Source organism: Elaeis guineensis, chromosome 4, assembly GCF_000442705.2.
Source record: "Elaeis guineensis isolate ETL-2024a chromosome 4, EG11, whole genome shotgun sequence".
Classification (NCBI taxonomy): domain Eukaryota; kingdom Viridiplantae; phylum Streptophyta; class Magnoliopsida; order Arecales; family Arecaceae; genus Elaeis; species Elaeis guineensis.
Genome location: NC_025996.2, coordinates 100,542,050 through 100,554,981, shown reverse-complemented (window position 1 = coordinate 100,554,981; position 12,932 = coordinate 100,542,050). Strand labels below are relative to the sequence as shown.

The following is a 12,932-nucleotide window of genomic DNA, read 5'->3' as shown; positions in this document are numbered from 1 at the left end:
GGAGCCGGTGTATCTCCTGTCATGTAGCCAATTTTGCCTCTTCCTCGAATGTACATGTGTACCGATTGAGACTAGCGTAAGAAGTTATCACCATTGAGTTGAATGGTGGTAATTTAGATTGGATGAAATTCAGCAGTAGAAGGGATCCGAGGAGCATGGGTCACGACAGCAGGACCTGGGTTGGTAGATGGAGTTGATTGGGAGGAGACGTCAGACATGGTGAAAAAATACAGGAAAGCAGCGGCGTATGGGCAGCAACGGCATATGAGCAGTGACTACACTAGGGCGACCACAGGAGCAGAATAACGTCCTGCTCTGATACCATAAAAGACATGAAAAATGATTGTTTATTTCTATATTTGATTTCAATGAATTCTTGATGATACAGTAGAGTACAATTTATAGAGAAGAGATATAATGAATCTAAGGTAGAATTATGACTATATACACAAGAGAATACAAAAAGAAGGAGATATCAAGAGATATCAAGGATTGGCATAATATCGGCATAATCTTCAGAATATAATCTGCATGATTCTAGATATCATAGAGTATCCAATAGATATATATAATTTTCAGAATATAATCTGCATGATTCTTCATATCATAGAATATTCAAAATATAATCTGCATGATTCTTCATATCATAGAATATCCGGAATATAATCTACATGATTCTTCCGTAAGCATAATAAAGCAGCTTAAACAAGAAAAGATGTGGCAATCGCAAGAAACTGAGAGTTTAAGGTAAGGACAAATATATTCTAAAAAAGAAAAGTCAGACTGGGGAATAACAGAATTGATGCAACTCATTCTTCTTACCTATTGAAAATACACAACAATCAAAAAGGAGATCAAATAGAAAAAATGCTGCTCATAGTGGCTGACAACTCACAAAGCTAACTTGTACTGGGTTTGTTAGCCAGGTACTCTCATGACTGGGAGCAATCACAACTAGAATGCTGACCAACAATTGAAGTATTCATTGTAAACAAAGCCCATCTAACACACAAAATTGTCCTGTATAAGACTAGGGCCTGTTTGGGTAGATGCTGCCAGACCCAGCAAGTTCTGGTAGGATAGGATGGAGAGAGGAATGAAGTAACCTAGCGTGTGAGGAGAGGAAGAGTGCAGGGAGGCCATAGGTCCCACTCCCTGCAAGACAAAAATCGATACTGTGAGAGGCCTTTTCTTCCTTCTTGTGGCAATCATGTCCTGGACCCCCTGTGCACTCTTTCTCCCTTTCTACTACTACATTCTTCACCAGCCCCCACCCCCAACCACGCCCACCATAGTGCTCTTCCTTCATCTATCCTGCCGAATATGGTAGGATGTTGCCAAACAGGCTCTAAATGTGAAAACAAGATTAGAAAACCAATGACATGGACTCTCTCAACTACTAACCAAGGTCGGCATAACTTATCAGGTATGGTACTGGTACCTTACAAATTTGTTTGAATATGGTACACATTCCATACTGATGCAAGTTCATGACCTTTTTTCTCACGTCCAACCATGACACCCTCCAAAACCAAAAGGTATGTGTTGGCACTGGGTGGTGCAAGTTTGTTTCACTCGATTTGGAAGGGTTTGGACCTGTTCTATTCATATACCTTACTAATCCAAAGAACCTTCCTAATTCCACATTGATATGATACAACATGCCTCAGTACAGGTGGTTTAGGATGTCTTTGCAGACCTTTCTCCTAACTACTCCACTCAGGTAAGTCACTAAGTGACTTGAGCATGTAACATGTTTTTCTAAAACAAATATGTAAGTTAAATGTAAAGACATAGTACATTAAATAAAAGAATATAAGAGGATGAAAAAACCAATACAGCCTAACAAACATAAAAGTTCATATGAAAAGCACCACAAATATCTAAAATTTATGATCCTTTCAATATTGCATGCAGACCGAACTACTTAAGTACTCTTAAAGGCCATGAGCTTCATTGAATGTGGTCAAGGTCATAATACTATTATATGTATTGTGGTCATGTTTTGGTGATCCAATAATGCCAATTGGTCATAAAGGATGTCCTGATACCACTTAACTAAAGAAGCAAATTTTGGAATGTGACGTAATGAATTGTTATCAGAGATCATTCCTCGAATTCCTAATACACAATCATATCTGGTCCTTGCCTCTATCCTATGAGTTCTCACTTAACAAAAACTTCGGTGTGGAGACATACAAAAAGCAATCATATACAGGCCATAGAGTTTATAGTGCCAAGACATTGATGCTGCTTTAATAATTAAAGCATAAATTGTATAAATATCACGCATTTGGATTACCTTGAATTTTCTTTTTCTTGTTGAACCAGTTTTCAACAGTGTTTGTAACTTTTTCCCAAATCTTCTATGTTCAGAGATACAATTATTTCTTTTATGTTTTATTTTAAGGTTATCAATTTTTACTTTTGTTGAATTTGTTGCAGCTTCTCTTACTTCTGGGCAGAAAATTAGTGTAGGCGTCATATCGCCATACAAGGCACAAGTAGTTGCAATTCAAGAAAAACTAGGATACACATATGATAGGTATGAAGACTTCCATGTGAACGTGAAGACCATTGATGGGTTTCAAGGTGGTGAAGAAGATATTATAATTATTTCTACAGTAAGGTCCAATAAAAGTGGTTCAGTGGGCTTCTTGTCTAACTCTCAGCGGACAAATGTGGCTCTTACAAGGGCCAAGTATGTTAATTTTCCCTTCAAATCAGACTTCAATGTTGTTTGCTTCCACTCAGTTTATTTTAGAACATTTATTTAAGTTGATCTTTTAATATGTAACTGTTGCAATTCTATGGCAGGCACTGTTTATGGATTCTAGGAAATGGCCCAACTCTAACTAACAGTGAGTCAATTTGGGGAAGGTTAGTGCATGACGCTAAAAAAAGAGGGTGTTTCTTCAATGCTGATGATGACAGAGGCTTGGCTGATGCAATAACAGATGCTTGTATAGAGCTCGATGATCTTAATGACTTGCTCAATATGGATTCTCTGCATATTAGCAGGCCAAAGTGGCAGGTATATTTGTTTTAGTAGCAAAAGCTTTTTGCTATCTCACTAGTGGCATTAAACTATGATACATTTTTTTATATATGATCTTGTTCATGACTCAATACTTGTGTAGGGTTACAAGTATCATTCTCTTGTTCTCATTTGAGAGAAGTGTAAATTTCTATTTGACTTTTAATAAGAAAACAAGATATCTGATTTAGGAAAATGGACAAGGTGAAAGGTTAGAAGAAAAATCTGATTTGCAGTCTTCGTTTCTGAATCTATTCAACAAGCAACTAGCTGACTGTACAAGTATATGCATAATAAAGAACCCTGTAATTTCTCCCTTGAGAATGATCTACTTTTTAGGTACTCCATCAACATGTTAGAACAAACTAAAGAAATAATATTTGCAAAGAAGTATATATTATAAAATATTTTAGACAACAACAATTTTAGAGGCCCAACAAAATTAGGAAGCTACCTTGCACCAAATAGAATTATTATGTGAAAAGAGGGTCTCTACATCAAAGTATTGGATTAGGAAAGGAAACGGGTTGGACTTTAGGTTTCAAAGGGTTGGGGAGATCGAGTGAAGGATGTTAGGCCAAGTTATCATCTGCTTGATAGGGGTCCAAGGGTTCTAATCACACGACATTATGTGGAACTCAGGTGGGTGTATTGGGTGAGGGAGCTGGTGCATTCCTAAATGTTAGATCCTTCAAATCCATAGGAATATATACTTCCAAATCGTTGCTCAAGTCCAAATGTATGCCCTTACCCTATGATTAGTTAGGGTCATGAGAGGAAGGATGGATGGCCTCCATCCATCATTTAGTTTAAAAAAATTTTTGGAAGGATGGATGAAAAGAGAGATTGCCTATCCACCTAAGCCTACTAACTTGCATCCTCTCATTTTGGAAGGATGCAAAGAAAGATAGATGGAGCATATGAAGGGTAGGTTTCTATGTTGATAAAATTTTTCTTCATTACTCTTTTGATAAAACTATAACATTTCTTCACCTTTTCATTCATTTTATTTATATATTTTTTATTTCATCTATACTATTAATCCTATTCTATATAATTTTATTATTAATTATTTTAATTTTTGTACATAACTTCTATAATTATAAGTAAATAATTAGAATTATCTTCTACTTTTGTATATATATTTACTATTTGTACAAAATCAATTAACTATTTAAATAAAATTATAAACTAATTAGTTATTTATATAATCAATATATAAATAAATTAATTCATATATAACTAATTTAGAAAATTATTTATTAAATTAAATTAAAATTAAATATTATTTAATATTTATATAATTATAATTATAAAAATTATAAGTTTATACATTGCTCTACTTCTTTAGTATAGATAAGTTTTATAATTGATAATAATAATATTTGTATCAAAAGATATTTTAGTAAAAATATCATATAAATATCATCATCTTTTCTTTCAGTCTTCCTATACCAAACAAGGAAGAAAATCATTTCCATCCATCCTTCCATATTGCACCAAACATATCCTTCCTTATCCATCCTTCCTCTTATATCCATGCTTCCTCCAATCTATCATTTGTACCAAATAGAGGGTCAAGGCTAGACAAATGGTCTAGTTAAAGCTCAAGTTGGACACTGAAAAAAGAAGAGACATTAATTAGAAAAATTTTAGAAAAGGACTTGTAGAAAGTGAGCATATTTTACCACTGATAATAGTGTCTGCTAGCTCTAGCTATTGGTTACTGATGTTGTAATACATGCAGAAAAGAAGAAAAGGAGGGGAAGAGAACTATAGAATAGAAGGACAAGCTGGAAAAATGGAAGAAAACAATAAGGAGGAAAGAGGATAGAACCTAAGATATATTTTACTTTAAGGCACAATTCTAATGAATTTCCTTAGGCTCGGTTCAGCCTCTCTCTCTCTCTCTCTGTATCTCTCTCTTCTGGTTCTATCTTTTGTGTGTGTATACATATATGTATATGTGTGTGCATATGTATATATTGTGATCTGAGTTTCTGTTAAAGGAACACTACAGACCAATACGAACTGAGAAGTTTTTGAATAAACTTGTTGTTACAGACCTGTACCTCATCTAAGACCTAAAACAGAAAAATTCTAACCATCTTGACACCTTTGGACCAAATATCACCTTTGGCCCTATTTTATGTAATAGGACAGCAGGGTGATTTCTTGGCCTGAACCCTGGTTTTTCAAATCCTTCAATTCCTTCCACACATTATAGGCCATCCCCAATAGGTCATATGGAAAATAACTATTTTAAAACTGCATCATTTTCGCAACTTCTTTTACAAGTATGAACATTCATGTGATCATATCTAACAATCATCAAATATATGAATACACCTCCCTCAAAGGACAGATATTATCACATTTCATATCAAACATTGCTTTGAGGATGATACGAGTCATAATTTCAGTCATTAAGGGATCTTACGACTTTGATATGAAGGAAGCAAATGATGGTAGCAATAATATTGAATTTCAGGATATCACATGGATTAAAATATAATATTAGGGTTTGGATGGGTTATATGAGCTTGTGGTTTTAAAGTAGTTTTGATCCAACCAAGGGACCAAAAGGATGTGGTTCTGGTTAGATGCAGAAAGTATAGGAAGATCAATTCTTAGGATAGATTTTACACTGCATAAAAATAAAATGTTTCCACGTAAGAATGTACCAAGAAGATTAATTTTGAAAAAGGAACAAAAGCAAAAGAGAGAAACAGTTCAAATGTAGAATGTCATTTTGTGTGGGTGATATTAACTGTTTGGTTATTTCCATCTTTAAGATGTATGGCCATCTAATTTAGTTTGAATTTGGAAATGGGATTAAGATGTCAGGCCTCTTGAACCACCATTTTGTTCAAGGATATTTGAACTTAAAGGCTGAGCTAGGCTCAAACTCCCAAAAAAGGTTCAGACTTGATATGGACTGCCTTCAGCCCAATAACAAGCATGGCTTGAAGTTTGAAATTTTAATTACATGTCGTTAACTAATTTGTTATCCAGTACATACAAATATATTGATGTGATTAAAATATTTATATATTTTCTACATGAAAACCATTATCCTTAATGCACTCTCCCCTTTTCTCTTGATTCCTGTCTCCTTCTCACTATCTATCCTCCTCCACTTTCCCTCCTCTTTGCCACCCCAATAATAACATGGTTCACCAAGGAGCCTCTTACGCAAATTTGTTTTCCTTTTAGCTCTTAGCTATTAGTTGTCTTGACATATTATCCTATATCAATTGTTACCTTAGATAGAAATCATTGTTGTACATGCCTTTGGCACCCTTGCTGAATTTCCATTGCCTTCATAAACCATCAAGCCTAAGTTTGGCCTATGTTAGGAATTGAGTTTGACCGTAAGTGGGCCCAGGGTTGCTCAAGCAATTCAACCAGAATGGTCTGCGTTTGTCATATATACCTACTAGGTCATTATGGAATATGCTGAGGATTTGTTTCATGTTATCCTACTAGGTGGTTGTGTTATACTAACCATGATTTACCTTCTCGTACCTGTACCTGATACTTCATCATGGCCATCGTACAATACAAGAATACACCATCCACAAAGAAGAATTTCTTGAAAATTCACCCGCATTTTAGACACTACCCGAATCCTTGTAAAATAGTTGTGGCGAGTTTAATAGGAGGTATGTTAAGTATCCAACAATTTCTTTTTCTTCTTACACATGACACAATTCATGGGTGTTAAAGATTCATGTTGATCCAAGCAGAAATGTCAATAACATGAGTTCTTCTGTAGAGTAGGATTATAAAGTAGATGGAAAATATGACTAAAAAAAAGGGCTGCAAATATTCGATATTGAGTCATCAGCAGAATCTTAGGCAATGACTTAGGTTCCAATGGCATGGAAAACACCTGTCCGCTGATGGCATGTGTTATGCCTTGTCATGCCACACTCTTCATATTATAAAAGAAGGGTCCAATCCCCTCTTGGCTTAGTACCAATTGGCGCAAACCTAGCGTCTAGTGCCTATATTAGCATAGAATGGTATATCTCAACCAGCAATGTTCCACATAGTCTATGGTTCTAAGGCAAAATAGACTCATAATGATCTAAGAATTTGATTGCATTGTCAAGCAGATGGCACATTGTATAGCACTGCAACTTGAAAAGATGTTGCTATCAATCATGACCCCAATCAGTTAACAGAATCCAATCTTACAAAAAATGGATTGCTTCTACCAAGCATAAGAATAGAAGGCATAACTCAGCCATGAATCAGTATATCAAATTCTGTCATTCGGTGTCAGGATTCAACAAGGTCATGTTATCAGGAAGATCAAATTTTTATATTTAGGTTGGCTAAAAGTCCAAAAGGTTATCCTTGCTTTCTTCAAAATCAAGAATGTTCCTACAAGACTAATGGTTGGGGAGTTGAGGGAAACTGGCATGAATTTTCTTGAGGTTCTCTTCACTTGATTTGAGCTGTATATACTGAAACTTCAAAGGGTTCTTAAGACTTCAACAAGCCTCATCTATCTTAAGATGCTGATATTGTTTTATACTGCTCTCGAATGATAACTTTTACAAAGATTCATGAGCAAGACTAGTTAATCCAATAAAATACTCGTAGATTAGGTAGATTTTGTGCAGCATCTGTTTGGAGTGTCACATACCTTGGCAAACCATATAGCTTCTCAAGTGTGTCACAAGGATGCAATAAGGCAATGCATTTTTTGCTGGCACATTGCTCGCATATAATCCAATGATATTTGAGAATGGCATATACACATGCATGACAAAGATTACTACATACATCAGCCACATGATCCTTTAATATAAACTTAACTAAATACTTGAAACAGAAACATTAAATAGACACAAAATCCACGATCAGGAAACATTAAAAATTAAGAGAAATAAGATGAATCTAAACTGATTATGACAAATCATGTCTTGCCTCCTAGGATTTTGTGCATTTTTTTCGATGGCAAAAGTATCAGTTGGCAATGTTAGAAGTCCAATTTGCATTTAGTATAATAGTAAAATACATAATTAAGCCAACTTATTGAAATGATTACAAACAAATCCTAACCAATCAATTTCTAATTAGCACTGCAAATCCTTTTATGCTTTTCTTGTCAATGGCAGTACCCTTTATCAAAATGCCACTTTCTTGTTCTCAAGGTATGGTGAATGTAAAGTACTTATTATTTTAACTTTTTAATTTATGACATTCAAATGAAACAAAACCTTCAAGTGGAAACTTTCTAAGGTGAAAGCAAACTTATTTTCTAAAAGCAACATTAGGAAAGAGTAAATAGTTGCGGACTGTTAAATCACTGAGTGGATGCTCAAAGTTAAATTACTGATTTTAGGTTTGGATGCTTAATAATAATGAAATGCTCTTTTAACAGCCAAACAAACCAAGGCACCTTATAATGTTGGAATTCTAATTGCTTTAAACGTAATAACATGACACAGATCTGGGTTCTAGGATCCAAAGTGCATTAGGATCCACGATCAAGATCTCACAATCTACTATGAATTGTTTGTTCCAAGTTCCTCTAGATCTAGGGATCCCACAAAAGCTCAATGAAGGCCATCTAATCTGGATTGTGGATCTTAATAATTTGACAATAGTGCTAGCCAGCTTTCTCATGTTCGAGGTTGTATTTGACATCTTTTAGGATTTCAAACAAAGTTAAATTTTGATCGCTTTAACCACTTTTCCAGCATCTAATGATGGGCAACACAGTCATTGACTATGTTGAAAAGAATTGGTAATTCATTTCAATTTAAATGAATAATATTGTTGGTATGTGTTACTAGTTACCATGTTCCCTGATAAGCTGTTAAGATGAAACATGAGTTCTCAAATTGATTGAAAGATGCAATGGTGAAGTAACCAGTTGTGAGAGACACTAGCTGCACATGCTTAGGAAGCATGTTGTATCCCAATGTCATGTTACTTAAGGAGAAAATGTTGGAAAGACAAAGCAAGGCATTGCATCTGTACTAGGCACTTCTTCTGCTTCTGCTAAGTAAAGGCCCTTTGTCATTGCATCAGAGCACAAGGAATTTAAGAAGTTGGATAGTTGAAGAGACATCCACTATATATTTTGCCATCTTTTGAATGGTCTTGTATTGTAAAACAAGGCTGGGTCATAATATCTCTTTACCTGACTGCTAGATTGATAGATTGCTCCAAAAATTATTGTTCTGAAGATGATACTAACCACATGTTATGTAGTTGATCATCAAGTCTAAGTAGTCTGTAAGATTCAAGGATTCACTTCTATCTCCAAATGAAGTTGGCTTTCACGGATGGTAAGATTTAGTTGATCAACGTATAGTCATTGAAGTTGATCAACATATAGATCTACCAGCAACTGGACACAATGGTTAAGGATAAGAGAAAGCCAATAAGAAACTTTACGTAACATTATATATAAATTATGGCAAATGAAAATATTTGAATAAGAAATAATATTACACAATGGATTATTATGTCACGAAAGGAAACTGTTACCATAAATGAATGGAAGACTCTATATTTAATAATCAACAATAAATAATTTAAAATCTAAGTGTAAATTGATGTAGAATTTTTCAATTGTTTTATGATTAGAGAAAGATGATTAAATCAAGGGACCACGATAGGAAAGAAAATATAGGAAGAGACTAATATGCTACCTTGTTTTTCCTCCAAAAATTGTACTTTCCTGCAAAAAGATTAGGCACTTGTACATTTACCTGATTTTTATTTTAAACATTGATAATTTTATGAAAATAAGGACATATTCATTTTGAAAAGTCGATAGATTGAATCTAAAGGGGAATATGGTAAAATTCAAAACTATCATATTTTTGATGTCATATAGCATATATTTGCAGATAATAACAGTCAGTATGGACTATGACATTTGACTTGAAGAATTGAACATATATTGGCAAGTACTCATTAGATGTGATTGGATAGGTTGACTCAACATAACAAAATGGGGAGTAGTCTTTTGATTTTCGCTAAGGTGGTAACTGGTAGATATTGAAATGATGCTAAAGTTTTATGTAAATGGAAGCATTTAGCTTTTCATCAAATAGAAAGCATTTAGAAGATATTACATTACCTTCTTTGCAAGTGCAACTCTTTATTCTTGACATTCATAAATTCCAACTAGATTTAATTTTATCATTAATTAATACACAGCCTCTTCATCATGATTGTTCTGAGAGTTGAGACCACTTCTTGGGATCTACTGGAGTAGCCAAAGTTTATCATCATGACAACTTTAAATTACACATCAAGAAAGTCAAAATTATTTAAATATTTGAGATCAAGATTGACATCATTAATTAAACAATCAATAGTAAGTTAACACTTAAGGAGAAAGAAGCATTTAGTTTTATATAGAAGATGACACCTAGCGGGCATTATCTTTTACTACATAGTATATTTTAGATATTAGAAAAACACCATTTACAAAATTAGAGTGCAATTGAAGTATATTTTCCAACATCTCAAATATTGAAGTATATTTTACTACATGGTATATTTTAGATATTAGAAAAACACAATTTACAAAATTATAGTAAAATTGAAGTATATTTTCCAACATCTCCTAATCTCCTTTTTCCCTCCAGCTGAGCAAGACACTGATGCATGTTTAAAATTTGACTGCTGCATCCATGTCCATTCAACACTAAATATTAACTCATGTATGGATGAGGTCTTGAAATTTTACAATAATGTCCTGTTATTCACAATATATCCTCGTACTATAATGGAATTAGTAACTCAGAAACCTCTCTCAAAAATACTAATCAGCTGGTTAAGAGCTTTTTGATGCTCCCTTCTTTGTCTGCCGCATATGTCAGAAAAGCACATGTTAACTGTGTCACTTTAAGAGAGAGAGGGAGATTTCTGAGTCAGAAAAATCAATTGGACATCCTCTATTATCCAATATCTGTTTAGAAACCAAAAAAAAAAAAAAGGAACCAGCATTATGAATGATACTGAACCTGGAATCTGTATTACTGCTAATTTTCCTACACTCTTTTACAGTCTCCATGCAAATTGTTGGTTAACACCACTCTCCTTCATTAAGTTGGATCTCTCCTTGGAACAAACTCTTTGATACATACCATACCCAGGCCATTTCAACGTCATCCTCACAAATTCAAGATTTTATCGGTTTAATACATCTGTTCTAACATCATCAGCCGTGCACTTCCCATCTCTAAGGAGTGCAAGGAAAAAACAAATTAGAAGAGTAAAGCAAAATTTATTCTTTCGCTTTTTCTTTTGTGTGTGTTGTGAGGACGAGGTTCGAACAATTTTTTCCTTTATGAGATTTCGTAGCTTGAACTAATTTGGCAGACCTATATGATAGCTATGATTTAAAAAAAAAAAATCCAAAAAAACGATATTCAACATCATTATAGAGAACATTGAAAAGGGGAAACAAAACCCAATCCCAAATAGAGAACAAATATGGAAAGCCTAGAAATAAGTGGATCATCTTCAAACGTTGTTCACCTCTATTTATTAAAAACAATATTTGTTGATAAACATGAATATGGGTAAGAACACAAATAAGATATAAGAAGCGATAAAACCAACCTTGTTGATCAGCATGGTCCCTTGCTAGATTTTGTCCGCAATTTTAAAACTTGTGGTTCTTTTTTTTTGTCCGTAGTTCTTTCAGCCTTTCTCCCTGCCCTGAAGAACCTGACCTTCTATATATTTTTACTCTCACAGAAATCCAATCGCCCGTCAAGCTCGTTTTTCCGACGGGATTCGAGCAGAGGAAGGGATCCGGATAAGAAAAGGTGGTGAAGGCTTGTGTTTCCTTTTGATATATAGATGTGAAGGACTTGTGCGTTCATTTCAGCCAATCTTATTTGGGTTTCTTTGTTGTGTTGGCTTTTATTTTATCTGCATTCCTATTTATCGAGCCCATTTGGGCCTGTTAGACAAAGCTCTGATGTTGGATTAATGGATTAGCCAAGGTTCAAGACGCCACCCATCTTACATGGCACTTTGTTTCAGGCACCAGGCCTCATAGTTGTGCGCCGTTCTTAAGCATGGTAGGGTGCTGGTATTGCACTTGGAAGGGCGTATGCTCATGTCACTGCAAATGTAAGTAATGGGCAATTTTTAACAATGCGATTGGAGGGGCCAAATAACCCTCATGGCATTGGCTCAGACAGGTGTTTGGGTTCCCTGGCCCTATTCAGCAAGTCGTTGAGGTCCTATGTTATTCTCGGAGCCTATAATGTCACAAAATGCTTTTTTTTTTTAATGAATCAGCTACCTTACAATCTACCTACTGTACTACGTGCATTTTGGGATTGTTTTTACATTGCATTTGAGTGCATGATGGCGAATGCATCTGGAAGTCACGGTCCCATGAGGAGGGCACAAGTAGAAATTTAAGTCTCTACATAGTAGCTGACTCATGATATAGATATATGATTGCAAAGAGTTAATCAGATACCTTTGAGATTCATGTTTGGAGCGCTACCACTTTTAGATGCACCTCCGGCCATGTCTGGTTTGGATCATGCACTCCGCTTGCCTGGATTCTTTCCAATACACAGTTTTTCTTACGGCCCTTAGTCCTTAATTTAAATTGTTCCCTTTACTGTTGCATAGAAAAACTTTGTTGATTTTATTTCTAGTTGAACTTTCACAGTGTGTGATGAAACCCTTGCATGGTATCATGATGGGTACTAAAATTCCAACCATGGAATTTGGTGCCAGGAAGGTCCTAACTTGTTTGCCTGTAAATTCTTAACCTGTTGAAGTACGATGCTTCACACACAGCACACTTTAGTCAATCGATGGATGTTTGACAATTAATGAGAAGCAATCGCTCTTAAGAATTGCACAAGAAATCAGGGTGATTTTT

The 12,932-nt window shown here is 34.8% G+C and overlaps 1 protein-coding gene across 1 annotated transcript in view; it reads left to right on the top strand.

The window, feature by feature from the left end:
* Positions 1-12,327, top strand: part of LOC105035897 (helicase sen1) — a 60,211-nt gene extending 47,884 nt beyond the window's left edge. Inside the window, exons 6-8 of the mRNA XM_073256157.1 lie at positions 2,446-2,701; positions 2,818-3,034; positions 11,780-12,327. Coding sequence (XP_073112258.1) covers positions 2,446-2,701; positions 2,818-3,034; positions 11,780-11,857 — 551 coding nt within the window. The 3' untranslated portion in view covers positions 11,858-12,327. The remainder of the gene's footprint in view (positions 1-2,445; positions 2,702-2,817; positions 3,035-11,779) is intronic.
* Positions 12,328-12,932: the final 605 nt, after the last annotated feature.